The 19,016-nt window shown below is 34.0% G+C and overlaps 1 protein-coding gene across 8 annotated transcripts in view; it reads right to left on the bottom strand.

Moving 5' to 3' along the window:
* The window catches only part of MICU3 (mitochondrial calcium uptake family member 3), a 51,328-nt gene that overhangs the window by 1,768 nt on the left and 30,544 nt on the right, over positions 1–19,016 (bottom strand). For 4 of the 8 annotated variants that reach the window (XM_079306738.1, XM_079306742.1, XM_079306739.1 and 1 more), the window contains 5 exons: positions 14,766–14,866; positions 13,117–13,288; positions 8,784–8,892; positions 7,721–7,878; positions 4,762–4,836 (listed from right to left, as the gene is read on the bottom strand). In XM_079306738.1, coding sequence (XP_079162864.1) covers positions 4,768–4,836; positions 7,721–7,878; positions 8,784–8,892; positions 13,117–13,288; positions 14,766–14,866 — 609 coding nt within the window. In that variant the 3' untranslated portion in view covers positions 4,762–4,767. The remainder of the gene's footprint in view (positions 1–4,761; positions 4,837–7,720; positions 7,879–8,783; positions 8,893–13,116; positions 13,289–14,765; positions 14,867–19,016) is intronic. The other 4 variants (XM_079306736.1, XM_079306737.1, XM_079306740.1 and 1 more) reach the window with 1 other exon arrangement.

Raw genomic sequence — 19,016 nt, 5'->3', positions numbered from 1 at the left:
GTATGGGGAGGTGACATCTTTATATTAGATTACCTTAATCCTGAATTATAGTTCAGCTACATGAATAGTTGTCCATTGAATGGAGAGGAAATCTGGCCAAGGGCTGGCCTGGGAGACTCACTGCTCTGTGCTCTATGCTCTCTGAAGTCACCACTTGGTCTCATTATTATTTCTTCCACTTTTCCTAACTCCACAAGTCTATTTTCATAGTAAGTGTAAAAAAATAGATGGAGAGATACTAGGAATTAGAGCAACTTCCCTCCTAGTTTATATGTTGAACATATGCCACATGGTGTGGAATATCCCTTGGGCCAGCTGGGGTCAGTTGTCCTGGTTGTGTCCCCTGCCAGCTCCTTGGGCACACCCAGCCTCCTCGCAGGTGGGGTAGGGTGAAGAGCTGAAATGTCCTTGATTCTGTGTAAGCCCTGCTCATGGTAGCCAGTATCAGTCTGTCATCAACAGCATTCTCATCCTATATGTAAAACACTGTAGCAGATACTAGGAAGAAAATTAACTCATTCTTAGCTAAAACCAGGATACATGGTGAGACTGCCCAATACCTTTCTTTGGTAGAACTGAGTGAAGATGTTAAAGAAATTGCCACGCTGCCATTAGACACTGAAGCCTACATCTATTTATTCTTATCCCTCTTATTGTTCAATTAAAAAGCATATAAGTTTATAAAGAAGTTGAAGATATTCAGAACACAATTTAATCCACGGCAATATATGGTGCAGGTGTTAAATGAAATATTAGAAACCATACTTAGATGAATGTATACTTTAGCTGATATTGATAGTCAATCTCATGAAAAAATGCATAACTTGTAAATTGCAGTGCATTATTTAAAAAAAGCATATTCAGTTTGTTAACCTGTGCTTTATGATATGCATTTATTTTTTATTTTATGAAGTTCAGAGAAATGTTCATGAAAGTCATTAAAAGAAATGCTGAAATACACTGACTGTTTATCTACTTATTTCTAATGTATGCACTGTTGTTATATCTACTGTCAGTGTATCAAATCCACAGAAGGAACAGCTTGTCCACACGTTCTGCAGTACTTTCACATTTCACTGGAACATTCTCCTCCCACGGTATCCAGGTATGTTTTTAAGCTTCTTGTCAGGTTTAGGATCAAAAGCCCAAGTTCTGCAATTTCCAATTACTTTTGTAAGATGAATCAGGAAGGTGTGCCTAATCACACACTTCTCACCTCTCTGCTTTAAAGAAGAAGTAAGCAAAAGTCTCTTCAAACAGTAAGCGACAGCCTCTCATTTTGTTTGAAGCTGCCTTTTACACTAGATGTATTCAGTTGCTGTGTACTAGGAAAGTATAGAAATGAAAAGCTTTAAAAAGATTACCTACATGAAAAGTTTAATCTTACTTGACAGAATAAAGTGTTTACAGAAGACACCAATTTATAGTTGAAATGACTGGAAATGAGGTTCTGAATCCATGCTTCAGTTTTGCATGTCTTTTTCAAAATAAAGTTCCTTCCTCAGTCAGTCTCAAGGTACAATTAACCATTATCTCCTAATAGCTTTTAATCAGCTTTTAATTTTGAAAACCCACAATATTCAGAACATCTAAAAATCAGTTATTTTAATAGAAAAAAATCTTAAGATTCTCAGAAAATTACTAGTACACAGAAATTAATTTCTAGATTTACATTTGTGATGTAATAATTACTTACAATACTTCAGTAGTCAGTAAAATCACAATTATGGCCTAAATACCTATTGCAGTTACTAAGCATATGAACAGTTTAGCAAACAGTATTTTAGATGGACTTGAATCCCTTCATGAGTTGGTCTCTAGCATACCTTTTTGGAAATTAACTTGGAGAGGGCTTAGTTAGAAATTTCCTAGATAATCCTTCCACAAGACATTCAAAGCAGAGCTCTCCTCTGTGCTCTATCAGGCAGTTCTCTCCAAACATGCTTTTCAGTTCTCCCTGCAGTGTATGCAAAGGAGTACCTGCCAATGCCAAGTCAGGCTGTGTGCCCTGCAGGGACCACACACAGCTTGTACAGTTGTTCCCCAAGGAGAAATTTGCATTATTTATTATAAGGGTACAACACTCTTTCCACTGTGGAGTGATGGCTTTAGTGCATTTTAGAGATAAGTGACATGCAACACAATGTGCTGTTTATCGCCTTGTAGAGTGCTGATTCAAAGTTAGGGCATAATCTATGGTAAGCATGCCAAGTATCTTAATCTCCATCACCAGAGTTCTACATTTACCACAGAAAAGCACAATGTTTCAAAGCACAGTGAACTGTACTTCATATTTGGAAAAAACTAAAATTAATAGTAGCTGTACTGCACTTAACTGTGGGATGTGGTTGCAGCTGATTTTTGTATTTCATGTACATTTATGTGCTTCTTTGGACATCAGACTGAAATTTAATTGCCTATTGAAATCGTTCAAATCTCCAGTGATTCCACTTTTATTATATTTTCAATTTATAAACTAAATGGAAAATAATGATTTTTAGAATCATGTAAATCCATTTTCACTCCTCAATGTGTGGCAAAGACAGAACTATCTCTGTTCTACTCCACAGTACTTTTGCCAAGTAACTTCACACACCTTGGTAAAAGCTTCAATTTCCATTAGTAGAAATTTACAACAAATCTGAAGAAATATTGAGTTATGCAATGTTTTGCACAAAAAGGAATTCTTAACAGCCAACAAGTGGCTATGTCACTGATCCTGGGTTTGATCTCAGAGGTCTTTTCTGACCTTAACAATTCTGTGATTCTGACTTGTGATAAGAGACAAGAAGCAATTGCTCAAGTGAAGAGCAGTAGGCAAACTAATAGGTCAGGAGGGAAGAGAGAATTTTATATATTCAAAGCTTACATTGTCTTCTTCAGTGCATAGGCAACAGGTATTTGATACAGACCTGCTCAAGCAAGCTTGGGTACAAAAGTAATCTTTGTTACATCCAGGAGCTCCAGGTGGGAAGAAGAGCAGAGTAAATAACAGCAGCCTTTAAATAACTCAGTGAGGTTGCCTGTAGCCAAGTCCATGCCCTGAAAACTAACCTGGTTTCTTCTGTCTCCAAATGTGTAGTGTAGACATAGTGTAATTCAAAATTTTTGGAGAATGCCTTTATACGGAATGAACAACATCTCCTTTTATAAATCTCCATGGAACATTTTTTCCCAGTTTACATCATTAATTGAATTAATTGATTTAGTGCCTGAATTTAGATCTGACAAGGTGCTGATATGTATACTTGATGCTTTTACCACAGTCTCCCTGTCACCAAGATAATTTTATTAGGTTTGTTGAGTAGATACTGGATTCCTTTGTGTCACTGCATCTTCTTCCATTTGGTCATATACCCTTCACTGAAATTATTATTGAATAATAATGACTGTATATAGAATAATACATGACTGTGTAGCATTTTGCCACTTTCCTGTAAGAGCTGTTCCACATCTTGAAAAGTTTACAGTTTAAGTAATACTTAACATGAAACTACAGTATGGGTTTTGACAAAAAGACAAAATACTCCGAATAACTATTTTTAAAAATATATGAGAAAAAAAGAAAGGAAGCTTTGAAAGTCAAAAGTTTCAAATATATAAAGTTGCATAAGATTAAACTAAAGCCATTACTTCCTCTCATGTGAGTAGTGGTTTGGATTATTAAAATATTGTTTAAATTATTTGATTAATCATTTACACTTCCCATTAGTAAGGTGGAGAAACCAGATGCTTTGTTAAGATCAAATTTCCTCTTCTGTGTCTCACATATTAATACAATGCTTCAGTATTAGGGGATTGTATTAAACAAAAAATCTCAGCTTAATATTATGACTCAGAATTAAAAACAGTAGATGAATGACAGTCACGTCCTCCTGGCTCATGAGCATGAGATGTGCTGGACCCCTTACAGGGTCACTCAGGGCAGATCACTGGCCATGGGGCCTTGTTTGTCAAGGTTTGCCTCTCTTTGCTCCTCCCCTCTGTAAAAAACACATCTGGGACCCAACAGCCTCCATAGTAACTCCTGCAAAGTCTTTACATGGAAACAGGAAAAACCCCTAAATTACAAAGGAACAAACTCTTCCTTTATGCAAGAGGAGAAATGTCTCCTAATGCAGTGTCTGTGTCCCCTGTGTGACAAACAGTTTCACAATATGGATACAGAATATGCACACCCTGGTTTTACACTGAAACCACAGCACAACTGAACAGTATGAAGGGCTGTTCGAGTAGTGGATGTGTGAAATGGCTATGGTGATCAGACACAGTGCTGATTTTTCAAAATTGCTGGTACAGCATTAATTGATCCCAAAAGTACATGATTGCTTTCAAGAATGTAGTAGTATAAATCAAAGTAGAATCAAGTCACTAAAAGTCAGAAAAAAATCTACCTCTAAAAATCTTCCTTGGTAAATACTTACTCGCTATAGGTACCTGAGAAATTACTTAAAAAGAGGTAATGGACAGACAGAAAACAGCAACAGAAACTATGAAAAAATATTTTTCCTAATTTCAAACATAGTACAAAATCACAGCTGGCTTACAGAACAGTGACAGTGTGACTCAGTCATTACCAACTCCAGGATAAAATTCTATGGCTTCAGTCAAAAACACAACGTGATGCCTTGAGCTACTACATTGCTTGCAGTCATATAACCTATTCCTGAGTTTTGGAACAGGAAACAAAGCAGTGACAGTTCAACATTCAGCCATTCCTGCAGGCATGCCAGCACACTCAGACTGGTGGCTAACACATACCGTCATTTATCTGCTATAGAGCTCCTTCCTCACGCAGGATTTGAAAGTAGTGTACCTCTGTATAGGTTTGTAGCCCTGTGGAGCAAAAGATGGAGAAGTGTGCAGATGCAGACAACACGTGAAGGCAGCCAGGGGTAAGCATAAGACAACAGTTTCATGAAAATGCAAAAAAAAATGGCTTTAATTGACAAATAGCTAGGAGATGCAATACAGTATGTGCTATGCAAAATGTTTATCATTTAGTCATTAAGTTCCAAGTCTTCCAGTTTAAAAACTGAATTTGTAAAGGAAAGGGAATCTTCTTATATATTTTCAAATTTGAAAAAGAAAGGGAAATAATTTATTTTACTAAACAGTAAGCAAAAAAAAAAAGCTTTTCATGTCTGAACATTTTTAATAAGTTTATGGTAATACTCTGACTGGCCACTTGATGGCAGCTTAACATATGAGTTTGCTTCAAACTACTAAAACAAAAACAAGGTTTCAGGTTGTGCTACAAATTTGAAGAAAGAGAATTGAATTTGGCAAAGTATTCACCACATTTACTTTTCCAAAAAACCTATCTAAAATTTTTAAAACACCGAACATTTATTTATTTGAACATTTGAACGTCTGTGTTTCTACAAGAGGTTGTACCCGATCCTCCTGAAGTTTTTAAGTTCAAGGCTAAGCTTTTACATAGGACAAACCTACTATGTACTGACTGATGTTTCAGAACTGCATTTTCATTGGACTTGTGTGACTCTTTGCTCATAAATAGGTTCACTTTATTCTGACTTTATAACATCAAAATGTCCCTTTCTAAAACGGTCCCAGTACCAAATCCTGTAGTGGCCTCAAGATTCTGGGCAAACATAATTAGTGAAACAACTTTTAAAAAGGTTGAATTGGTAAATACAAGGTATTAATTGTAAAATTGTACTTCAAATTAATGACCTAACTGAAATTGTTATTTTGGGATGTTTTTAGGGAGATAATCAGATACTACATTAATTGGCAGACATTAATTGTGGGATACTTAACATTAAAGTCAGGCATTTATACTTCATAAAGGGGTTCAGATTTCTCATGGCCAAGATTTCTATGCTGCTGCAAAATACTGAATAAGCCAAAGCTATTACCATCTTTTATCTGTATAATGAAACTGACTAAATTATCATATGGATTCAAAACACAGTTATTGATAAAGAAAACGTTAGTAATTTGTTAGTTTTGATTTAGCACAAGACCACATTTGGGCCCTCCTCCTTGTAGGAGCAAGAGGGCAAAGTTTTACTTGTTTAGGACACATTAAATACTCTGCAACTTTTCACATACAAACAATAGGAAGCAATTTCTTCTGGGAAAAAGGTTCTTAGGCATTCTCTACTTTTCATTCTAAACCAAGAGTGCAGTGGGCAGGGGGGTGTTTTTTTAAGCAAAATTTTTGTAATTTTTTTTTTTATGAGGCAGATTTTTGCAGAATTTTTACTATTATCCACTCTTAGAAAAAATGGTTTGTATGACACTTATGAAAACTTACTGGAAATTGTAATTCCTCAGTTTACTACTGTAACTGTCTTGTAATACTACTGATTAGTGAAGAGAATGCATTTAACTTAATTATAGGACCAAATCATAATTGTCTCCAATGTAATCCAGGAGATGTCTAGTATTTAACTTAAATTAGAATTATAATTTATGAAAGGCTGTTATTCTTCTGCATATTGGCTATTCTTTATAGTTCTTTTACAGTCCACTGGAATATTTTATAGTGGTTCAGGCAAAAGCATGTATATAAGACTGAATAGTGCTGCATAATATAGATTTTTAAAATTATGTGATTTCTGTCATGCATTTGGTGAAATAGGAACATGTAATAAATACAAAAATTACTTAGTAAGCAGACTGTTTGCTGGTTAAATTAACATACACTGCACATTTACAGTTAGTAAACAATTAAAACATATAACTGAACAGCTTGAAACAATTGTGAAACAATCATCATTGCCACACCATCATAAAAGAAATTGAGGACCAACAAAGAAGTAAGTTTGTTACAAATACAGGGATTGTTATCCACATTTGATGTTTGATCATAATATTACAGAAATAACAAGTGAACTATTAGACTCAACACCACAGAAAGTTCTAAAATTACATTTAGGAAGCTAACTAAAATTACCTAAAATTACAAAAATAACATATTGAAATGTGACTTTAAGAACCATAATACAGTTTAAGACTTATGTCTTAAGCAATAAAATAATAAAGGTTGTTAGTTAGAATCCCGCTTTAAATTTAGTTAAAAATATTAAAACCTGTCATATGAAAAAAGAAAAATGACTGCAAGTAATTTCCTGCCCTCTAGCTTATTATAATTGAGTATTAGATTCAGGGTTTAATTATTAAAATCAGCTCTGAACTAGAACACAGCACTGTTTAGCACCACTTTATTAATTTTTATTTGAAAATTAAAACTACCTTCTGCTGCAACTCTTTCCAACTGTCATTATGAGCACTTGGTATTTTATATAATGTTTTAGAAGAGTTGACCTTTAACTAAACTTCTTGAGCTTGAAAGAGACAAATTCACTTTTCTCTGCAATCAATACAGACATAATTGCTGCCATTGTTAAAATTCTTAATGCTAATCTATTAATCACACATTACAGAAGAAATGACAATATACAGGGGATTTTTCATCTCCTATTTGGTTTGCACTTTATAAAGGTACATCATGTCCTCTAAGTATTGTTGTTCAAAAAAATCAAGAATTCAAGAAGAATTTTATCTTAAAGATTGCTTCAGTATTTCTATAAATGTGTATCTTACAATGTATGTCATAAAAATGTATGTCATAAAATGTATGTCTTTAAACATATGCACTGCTGGTTTGGAATTTACAGGTGCTACAGATCCTAAAGTAGTGGTAAGTAGCAAAGTCAAGTAAGATAACTATATAAATTAGAATCCTTACCCTAAACCCTCGATTGAGTCTGTCTTTCATAATGCCGATAAATTCTTTATAACTCAACTGGTCATCTCTGTCAACATCAAAAATCTTGAACACTGTGTTCACCAAATGTGGTGAGAGCTTCACACCTGTGGCTACATACACAGCACGCTTGAATTCATCTGCATAAGGAGAACACCAGAAAAAAAAAATTAAAAAGGTGGATTTGTGAAAAGCATATAATGCAATATGAGTAAACTTTTAACTCGAGTTTTCACATTTAAATAATCAAAAATATGGAAAAGTAAAAATTGGGACTGCATTTCACAGTTCTAAACCAAGTAGTTCTTAACTGACACTGCTTAATTGGTGCCAATTATTTTACAAAAAAAGATAACAATCCATATACTACACTATGTGCAATAACAAAACTCATATTTTAGTTAAACTTAAGTTACATATATAGCATTTACTTATTTGACACAAACCAGAACCCATGAAATAGAGCACAGAGAAAATGACACAATCCCTGGGTAAGGCCACGAGGTAGGACCATGCTGGTGTTCCAGGGTCAGACCCATGAGGAGATCACACACTTTGCATTATCGCTCACCTCGTGTTCCCCAAGCATCACAACTGCCTATTAGGGATTTCAGTAGCTACATACATGCCTAGTTCCCACTTAGTGATTTGTTAAAATTCTGACCTCTCTTTGGACCTTGTGACACTGTTTTCTTCTACAGCCTTTGTAGAAGGCCAAGTTCAGATGCTCACTGTAAAGAAATGCTTTTGTTTGCTTTAATCTGATCTCTCACTGGCATCATCAATTGCCTCTTAAGTCCTTTATTTTAGGATGTGATGGACAACTATTCTGCATTCAGCTTGTCCACCACTTATATGACTTTGCATGATATAAATCTCTTATGATATGACCAAACCTTTTCCTCTCAAAGCTGGAGTCCTAGCATTTTTAGCCTTTTACTGGAAACATTCTAACTACACATTAGGTAATACAAAACATATTTGCATTTTTGTCAACAGTTTTACATGGCTATCAATGGATTTTTATAAAAATATAGATACTTACCTTGACCTATGGAACGACTTGCAAAATTATACATTTGCATCGCAATTGTAAAGTCTTCGAGATTGTTCAAGAATTGAAAAAAAGATCTAAATTCTTCAAATGTGATACCCTAAAAACCAGAACAATATGCACTGTAAGAATTATCAGTAGTAATAACAACTGAATAAACTAACCTTGCAATTACATATGTTTACTTCATTTAAGAACAGATACCACAGCCATTTTAAAAAAGGGAAATTTGAAATAAAAATCAATAAAGTAGAAAACTGGATTTTCTTGAGGAATACAGTATGTCTTTCCTATCTGTGACTGCAACAAGACAGCAATTCTCACCAGAGCAGTCAAAAATACTGTTCTGTTGCTGAGGGCAATTTTTAATAATTCCAGGATTATTACAATACGAGTTAATACTGAGAATAAAAAGCCTAGGTTTCAATTAACATTGGAGTATATTTACTACTAAAAACCTGTAAACCACTGTTATATATAAATATGAGTGTATGTGCTCATACAAATACATTGAATGGATTGATAAATATATTATTTATGCATAAATTTATAATTTTTTCATAGATATATGTATTTTATTATCTACCTTAAGCCTGTACTTTAGGGTTAAATTCTTACATATCCAGATTTAGACATCAAGTCTCTTCAGCTGAGTGTTTGCAAGTACTGCAGGGTTTGTCCAGTTTTTAAAAAATCAATTGTATTTTGATCAGACTTTAGAATATCTTTTGTGAAAGTTTCCCTGCAAGTGTTCTTGTTAAAAGAGTTTATCTTCATTCCTCATACATTTGTTATTCTTTCATCCTAGTTAGCGATCCAAATATCTGATAATCTATCTCTAAATCAATTCTGGTAAAGATCTGAAAATGAGACTTTGAACAAAGCCAGGAATATTGCCTGTATCAAATTCCCACTGGTCTCAGCCATACTGAATGTGTCTCCTCAAACATATAGTCTTTATAGTATGATGGAGCACAGAAAACATGCAAATGTGGGTTTGTGCCAGAGGTGAAGATGGCAGAGGTTGGATGCTAACCTGTATGAAACAGCAAGGACTGCGGAAAAATGTGGAGAGCAACATAACATTGTTACAACAGAAGAATTTAGTAGTCTCCACCCACTTAAGATGTAAACCCCTGCTTAAGTGATCCTACCTAACTGCTATCTAAGAGTTATAAACACTTTGGAGAACTTGGCCCATCTACATCATGAATTGCTTTTCTCAACAAGTAGATCCTTCACAATTGTGAGGAAACCTTCATATACAAAAGCAGAACAACCACCTTATTTAAATTTTTATCTTAAAAACTTGATTTAATATTGTCAGTACTGCCTCTGACACTATTAGTTTATGAGTCCAAATTCTAGTTCTTGCACTGTATTTAGACTGAAAACTCTATGGGACTGGAATAACTCTGTCATGCATTTGTGGAATTCTTAGATCAGTGAAACTTCATTTCTCAGCCAGGAGCCTCAGGTACTATGGCAAAATAGCAGTTGTAGAGAGTATCCACCAAAGTCTTGAGCTGACATTTTTAGGTTCACAAATCCTTGATGTGCACCAATTTGTCTGCAAAATTTCGGAATGCATTAAGAGGTGTAAGAGATCAGGCTATTCAAAAAATCTTATTTGTGTGCATGACTTTTGCTTTTCCTAATAAACGGTCTCTTTCTCATCCCTCAAATTTTCTGGATTTTACCCTTCCAATTCTCTCCCTGATCCTGCTGGTAGAGGAGTAGTAAAAAATAAAGCTAACTTTTTTACTTATATGGACAGATTATATTTTACAACAGCAAAGAAAACTCAGATTAATGTACCAATGCTGCTAAAAATGCACAGACTTTCTTCGGGAGCTGATATCCATAGTAATTTGTGATGCCAACTTACATGAATCACTGTTTGGCATCTAGTTAGTAAAAGGAGGAAAACATCCTGTGACTAGGGAGCATGCCAGCTGAACATTTTAACATGATTACAATATGGTAAAAGATCATCATGCTGCTTTAGGCTCTTCTTCACACAGCACCATGAAAGATTAACATTGCCAGCTGTGAGAGTACAGGCCTACTGCTTTACAGACTCAACCAATATTTCTTCTAAATGGAATCCTCTGGTTAGTATTAGTATTGCAGCATATCAGAATCATGAAATAAAGAGCAAATTTTATGATTTTCAAATTATAGTGCTAGGATGAGTCAAAAAATTTGACAACATATGAACAACACCTCCATAGCAGTAAGAGGCAAAGTCCTATTCTTAAAAGCCTGCAGTCTGCATAAGAGATATAGTGACACTACATTTACCAAGCCAATGAAACAAAGTTATGAAAAACAGCCATGTGTTGTTTCTCTTAATGAAGTATAGCATATGAGAAATCTATGATCTATATAGATCTACAGATCTATGGCACTTGTTCAGTGCCAGGACATTCTCAGAGCACAGCAAAAAAGCAAATTTCTAACTGAGTGACAAAGCTTTCTGCATGGAAGTTTTCCTTAATTCAAGGTCCCATCAGAGATCAAGAAGAAGAAACTACAGTGGAATACTTGCTATGACATTGGACAACTTAGAGATGAACTTCAAAGACTACTACCTTGTGTTCAAAAGAAAGTGTCTGTACATTTATTTAACTTCACCTTTAACATTCAAAGTATTTCTCTATAGCTACAACTGTAATTATTTTTCAGTTCCCCATCTGATACTTACATTATTGTTTCTATACAAGACCCATAGTAAGTGTTTATTTGGGTTTTTTTTTTCAGATTTCCATCTGGAACCATGAAGTTATAGCAGTTGTGTTGCACTGTCTTGGCTCTGAATATTGAAAGCTGCACAGATCTTTTACAGCCGTTTGATCTGAGGACTTCAGTGCCCAGACCAGGAACTTGGAAAGGGTGACTGAGCAGGAGCTCTGATCCCAGCCTTACCACTTCATCTGACACCTAACCTGGTCAAGAGAGACAGCCCTGCTTTCCCAGCTATATTTAACACTCAGTGGCCTCAACTACTGTACAACCACAACAAGAATCAGATAATCCAGATATCAGAACAGAAAACTGCTGATTTTTGGAGTGTGCTTCTATCAGGTCAGTTGATTGATCCTACTTACGGTGAAGACTGAAATTACAGTATCATTGCTCAAATAAAATCAAAACCTAAACAAAACTGTTCAAACTTGATTACTTTACTTTGCAGGCTCTGCTGCTGATGCTATTAAAGGATATAGCTGTTGAAAGAGTTAGATTTCTAGGACAGGCAAAGTATATCCAAAATATCCCATGTTTGAAGAGCGACTTTTAATGTTATGCTATAGATTATCACTGTAGCTGCTACTACACTTCTCTCAGATACACTTCTGACAATATATTTGCTGTTAAACAAATTAAGGACTATCAATCTCCTGACCTTTACTGTTTATATTATCATTTCTGTCTCTTCAGCAATTAAAAAACCCATACACATCCAACAATAATTACAAACAATCCACTAGTAAGATTATAAAACAATGAGATAGAATGTGATGTTATTTCTGAGGATATGCCATTCCAGTGGCAGTGCAAAGAAGAACAAAAGAAGGAAAGGGAAGGAGGAAGAGAGAAAGAGAGAAAGAGAGAAAGAGAGAAAGAGAGAGAGAAAGAGAGAAAGAGAGAAAGAGAGAAAGAGAGAAAGAGAGAAAGAGAGAAAGAGAGAAAGAGAGAAAGAAAGAAAGAGAGAAAGAGAGAAAGAAAGAAAGAAAGAAAGAAAGAAAGAAAGAAAAAGAAAGAAGGAAAGAGAGAGAGAAAGAGAAAGAGAGAGAGAAAGAAAGAGAAAGAAAGAAAGAAAGAAAGAAAGAAAGAAAGAAAGAAAGAAAGAAAGAAAGAAAGAAAGAAAGAAAGAAAGAAAGAAAGAAAGAAAGAAAGAAAAAGAAAGAAAGAAAGAAAGAAAGAAAGAAAGAAAGAAAGAAAGAAAGAAAGAAAGAAAGAAAGAAAGAAAGAAAGAAAGAAAGAAAGAAAGAAAGAAAGAACAAGGAAGGAAGGAAGGAAGTTTTTTTAATAATTCATTGCTAGAAAATTTTTCTTTTTAATGTCTTACAGTTTTTGCAATTTAATCTGTTCTATTTGTCTGTTACATTCTATCTAAACTTCAGCAATACTACTAGCTAAATCCTATGGAATATAATTCTATGCTATTTACTCTTCTCTTTTTATTCAGCAAGTAATCTGAAAAATCAGGCATGCAGTTTATGATCAAAATAAAATCCTAGTGCTAAGCAATTCAACAAAGCTATGTTTTCATCTTAATGACGCTGGGACTGCATGCTGTGGTCCACTGCTAAACAATTACCTTTTCTTCAGGAATACTGCAGCGCATGTTTTCCAGGTAACTTGATGTATTCTCCACATTTGTGTACCTCAAGAGAATATGGGCAAAGTCTTCCTCACTGATGGTGTTCATCCCATTAGAGTAAGAAAGGAATTCTATCTCTAGAACCTCAGTTTGCAGGTTATCCATAAATCTAAAGCACAAACAAAACATGAAGAAATTGTTGTACTTTGTATTTCTACTTCATGTCCTTGAAAGACTCATAGAATATAAGCCAAATAATGGTACACAAATAAGTTCTCTTTTTGCAGCACTGATGGTAAATTTGGTAAATCTCTTATCTATATTGACATATTTTCAAGTCAATGCAACAATCTTAACACAATGATGAAATGTGTTAGTAAGGAATTACTTGATACTTACATTTGTAATTAATTCTAGTTTGTGTTTGCCCAATTTTCTTCTTCAGTGGGTCACAAAACTTTATTTGTATATCCTAAATTCAAAATTCCATCATGATACTAAAGTAATTCCCAGAATTTATTCTCCATGTAGTTACTTACAGTTTGAAATTTCACCTTACCTTTGTCTTTTTAACAAGCTGAATATGATGATGAGTGCTTGCAGTCTTTCAATCTAACCCTTTTAAAAGATACTTCACTATTCTCATGATATTTCTATAAACTCTTCCGAGCTTAACAACCAATTCAGTATATTCTTGACACCAAATATAAAACCAACTACCTATAAAGAGGAAAAGTAACTTCTTTGATTCTGTGTGATGTTCTAGTCCTACAGCCAAGGGTGCAATTAGCTCTCTGGTCACAGTAGTGCACTGGGAGCTCATGTTCATCTCATTGTCAAATACAACCCATAGAATTTTAACTAGATGCCTTTTGTAAAACTACCTTTTTTGCTGCTTCCTACTTTGAACATATGTCATAATTTCACTAAATGATACAGTTTTTATATTATGTAAAATACTGAATACTTTTCAGGACTTCTCATTTAATTCAAAATATTTTGCAGACTTCTGATTGGAATGCACAGCAAAGTGATAATGATAAAGACAATAGATTTTATGAGTATTTACTGAGGAAGCAATAACTAAACATTGCATCTCTCCCAATTCTGCAGAAGCATACAGTTTTATGGTTTGGTTTTTATGGCACTCTTCCTGTATTTTTGAATTCTATATTTACTGTCACAATAACTAAGCCAATAGATTCCATTGAGTTTTAACTTTAACACAAATAAGCTTGTTCATATCTTCAGAAAAATCTGCATTTAAATATGTCCGTAAGTGCAGAGATTCACATTTTTATTTTAAAGCACTGACAAATAGGGGAGAAGACATAAATAATTCAGTACCAAGAAAGTACTTCCTACCTATCAATAAGGACAGGGTGGGGTATAACTTTTCCACCCCAAATTAACCAAACACACAAATGCTAACAAAATTTGCAAATGCAGCAGCACTAGAAGACAACTTTTTATTGTTAGGCCACTTATTGTTAGGCCACAATTATTTTCCTCTTTGTGTACATAACACACACAAAAAGAACATAAACCATATAAATGAACCTGCTATGTGTATTGTAATATAGTTCACATTAATTAGAACAACTACACAAATATTTTAACAAGGAATTAATGAAGTTGAGACTCACCTATAAAAATCTTCAAAGTTCAGTTCAGCTTTTCCTTTCTTGCCAAAAAAGTGTACAAGCAGTGTAGTATCTGACAGTGAACTTGAAAAATCATCAGCACGCTTAAATATTAGAATAAAAAAAAATTAAAGGCCATGATTGGATCAGATACAGAAGTATAATCTGAGAATGCCTATCATCATAATAGACTTTTCTATTAAAAGAGTATTTTATGTTTATAGTTTTAAAAAAGATTTTAGTATTGAAATTCATTACATTAATTTTGCCATGCAACTTTAACACAAAAATAGCAGTAGCTGTTAATTGCATTTAGTAGAAAGCAGTTAAACCAAGAGAATGATGTAATGGAAGCTACAATGAAGGGGGGAAAGGTATGTAAAATAAAACCAGAAACTTGAGAGGAAAAAAAAAAAAATTCTTGTCTGTTAAGGTAAATCATAAAATGCTAACTCCCTTTGTACACGATCTCCCTTCTACAATGAAACTACAAAGAAGTTAAAGAACATTAGTCCATATACTTTCATTCTATATTTCATAAGTAAGTACAGTATTGTGTTCCAAAATCACATCAATTTAGGTGTACTTCACATGATTCTTTTTGGTAAGTGGCAGATAGCCACATCTTAAATGTTACTGCACAAACACATTTAAAACACCAGAATTATGAAATATTTTGAAATAATGAAGCAAGATTTGGATTAATTGTTTTAAGAATGTTCCTCATCTACTGGGTTGTGGTCTCTGTGCAGGACATAAATTTCTGAATATGTATTAATACTTTTTCCTTAATAAATAACAGATTTTGAAGGCCAGAATTAGAAGAGAAAGCCAACTAATTTTGACCATTCGTAATAGCAAAAGTTGTAAACAGGAATTCAAACAGAAGTAAGTATCATCTGTATATAGTGCCTACATAATATTCCGCTTTTTTTACTATATATTTATTGACCTTTTTGTATGCATGCATTGATTTTACTTCTTTGAAAAAGAAGTTCTTGACACACTGAAGAGCTAGAATAATTCAGTAATATAAGGCTCTTGAATAAGCGACAGTAGTCCAACATGACACTGTTCTCCTGGAATTAACATGCTTCTACCAACATCTGAAATTTAAAAAGTAATGTATTTAGTCTCTTTACTGCACCTGCTTAGGGATTACCTTCTGTCCAAGCTCTCATTTTTCTTACAAAGATAAGACTTCATGAAAAACCAAGAGTAGAAGAGCAGTCTGCTCTTCCTAGGCAAGCTACCACCCATTAGGAAGTTTTCCTGCTGACTCTAGTGTTACAGTGCAAAACAAGGCACAGTACAGAAACCTGGCAAATTTGGGAGATGGAACAGCAATAATTTATCACCATAATGATACATTATAAACCTGTGGGATCTACCATAGGTATAGAAAACTCTTTATACAGCTCTATAAAGATCTACATGTATAAACCTGCAAGCCACACTCAGAGTTCTGCAAGTCTGACTCTATTTCTTCACTGAAGAGGCTATAAATTTCTAACACACAAAGAAACTCTAAGTGAAGAAACCAAGAAAAAATTTTGAACAATATGCAATAGTTCAACATCATGATAAATCATGTAACATGAAAAAGCATTTCACATCTACATTCTCTAAAATGTACTATATTGTTTTCAAATTTACATATTGATTTGTAAAAAATGTAAAGTGCAATATTCATTAAAGAGTATTTATGTATCAACAACAAGGGAAAACACAAGGCAGTAACAACACAGATCCCTTCCTTTCAACATCCAATCTAAAGAAATGAGAGAGACTTTTCTGTCCTTTAGTATAATCAGTTTAGGATTCTCAAGATTGTATTTCATGTACTCTAGCTTCCTCTTTATTCTCATACTCTTCTCCAGGGTGAAACAAGATGACATAGTGTATATAGAGGTAGAGATATTCCATGCCCTTCAATTAAGACAGCTCTGCTCTTCAAGTGAGCAAACCAATTCAGAAAAGTAATCACTATTTGTCTTTTAATGTTGTTATCCTCCACTGCAGGACACAATATACTGAAATGCAGATACCCTGATTTCTTCTGTCTTTTAAGCAATTAAATCCCTAAGCACATTCAAACAATTTCCCTCAAGTACACTGAAAAGATATCAGATGTTAAATTACAGCCTTTCATCTTGCAAAAACATTTCAAAACCTTAGACTTAGGTTGCATTCACCCATATCTAAAGAACCGTTTAAAAAAAATACAATCTGTAAGTCTTTTCACAATTCCCTCTTGGTTGGCCTCACTAAATGAAAAAACCCCAAACAAAAACCTCACTGCAGAAACTCAACCCAATATGCTTCTCTGAAGAACTGCAGGCAACTGAAAACTATTCCTGTGCTCCTTCTGCACTGACAGCATTAAATAAATTCTCTCTTTTATTTGGTACAGGATAAAACCAGAAGTCCTAATCATTTAAAGCTATTATTTATTTTTCATTATAAAATTAATTTTATTTATTTTAGATCAGTGGAAGTTAAATTACCTCACCTGGTTCCATGTATACAAACAAATATGAGCCTCAATTTTGATGAAGTATATTTTGCAGCCATTTAAATGAGAGTAAAATCCTTCTCCTTTCTCTTTACCTTTACACTAACTGGAATACAAATCTAGGTAAAGAGACAGACTGAAGACAAGTGTTTCAATCACCTTATTGACTGCTGCATAATGGCAATATCTTTTCCTTTTTTATTTCCTAACCTACAGTGCATGAAGTCTATCTATTTTCTATTCTTCAAAATCTATTTCAAGTTCTTGATTAACAAGGTTGGACTAAAAGTAGGTAATGCTTATGAGTATTGATTCCACTTTTATCAATATCTTCCAATAATTATGTATATTATGGTTTGACTTAATAAGACTTTTCTTTCTGCAAATTCTTGATTTTTCCACAGTGATAACTAACCTACTGATTTCCAGTTTCACTTAGTAATTTAAGAATAAACCTCAAAACTGAATTTAGTGATAACTCCCATATTCCAACAGGACGGTAGAATTGCTAAATTAGTAAGAACAGAAACAGTATTATACACTAGAAAAACCTAGTTGTGAAAAATAACTTTACTCTCCAAAGAGATATTTTGATTCCCATAGCAACAAACCCTATTTACTCTCCTTTTCAACTTACATATAGATTTCTCATAATACTATGAAACAACACAGATACCAGTGTCACCTTGCTTTATGCCACTTTTTTACTACAAACAGCTATAATACTATTCAGGTGCAAGACTACCTGGGAGAGATAAGAATATGGATGAAAGCCAGCTGGCCCAAACCAAGCAAGATAAAGATAATTACAGCGAGAAGTGGGAAATTGTCAGTGGAGAAAATGCAGAACATGGCTTTTCTTCATAAAATGATTTACAGGTGAGCAGACAGGGGTTTTTTACCCTTTACAGAGAATTTAAATCACTATGTCTATAGCTGCTATTATGCTTCAATTACATTATAGTTACAGATATTAGTCTGAGGTATTGGATATTTAAAAACCTCTCTCTCTTCAAATTAAACATGTATAGACATTACCAAACTTCTGTCCAGTTATACTTGGGACTGAATTCATGCCAGCTAACAGTACATTAAGATGACATTTCATTCAGAAAACTCAATGCCCCAAGCTTCTTGAATAATCAAGTGAAATGAGAAGCCTTCTCTCCTCTCTGTATCTCCTCATCTGACTAGACAAGAGCACTGATATTCTGGATTTTAAAATTTGGTGGAATAAATTTGGATTAATAACTGAATTAACAATTCAGAAGCTCATCAATGTAGAAGCAAGGGAAGATAGGCTGGGTATACTGCTTTACTGTAAGATTACTGTACATATGTTATTACTATGGATATTGTTAAAAAACCCATTTCTGTAACACTACATCTTGTTTTGTTCAAGGGCAAATGACCATAAGCTGAGAGAAATACAGAAAAGGCTGATTTGATACCTAGGAAATGTAGGTTCTACCTTAAAAGAAAAATAAAATGTCTTATTTTGTTTGGCCCTTAATTAAAATTCAAATAAATTTAAACAGAGGGCTATGACTGCATTTTTAAATGCAACCATGAGTAAGAAGATTAACACTAAAGAAGAAAAAGCCCTATGAAAATTAATGAACAAGAGATTGGTTGGGACTATGAATAAATTTAGCCTAAAAATTAGAAATAAGTCCATCGAAGTCCTCAGGTTATTCAACAGCTTCTGCAGAGGAACAGCAGGGACAAAACACTAATTA

The sequence above is a fragment of the Erithacus rubecula genome (genome assembly GCF_903797595.1).
Source record: "Erithacus rubecula genome assembly, chromosome: 5".
Lineage (NCBI taxonomy): Eukaryota > Metazoa > Chordata > Aves > Passeriformes > Muscicapidae > Erithacus > Erithacus rubecula.
This window is presented reverse-complemented; position numbering and strand designations above follow the sequence as displayed.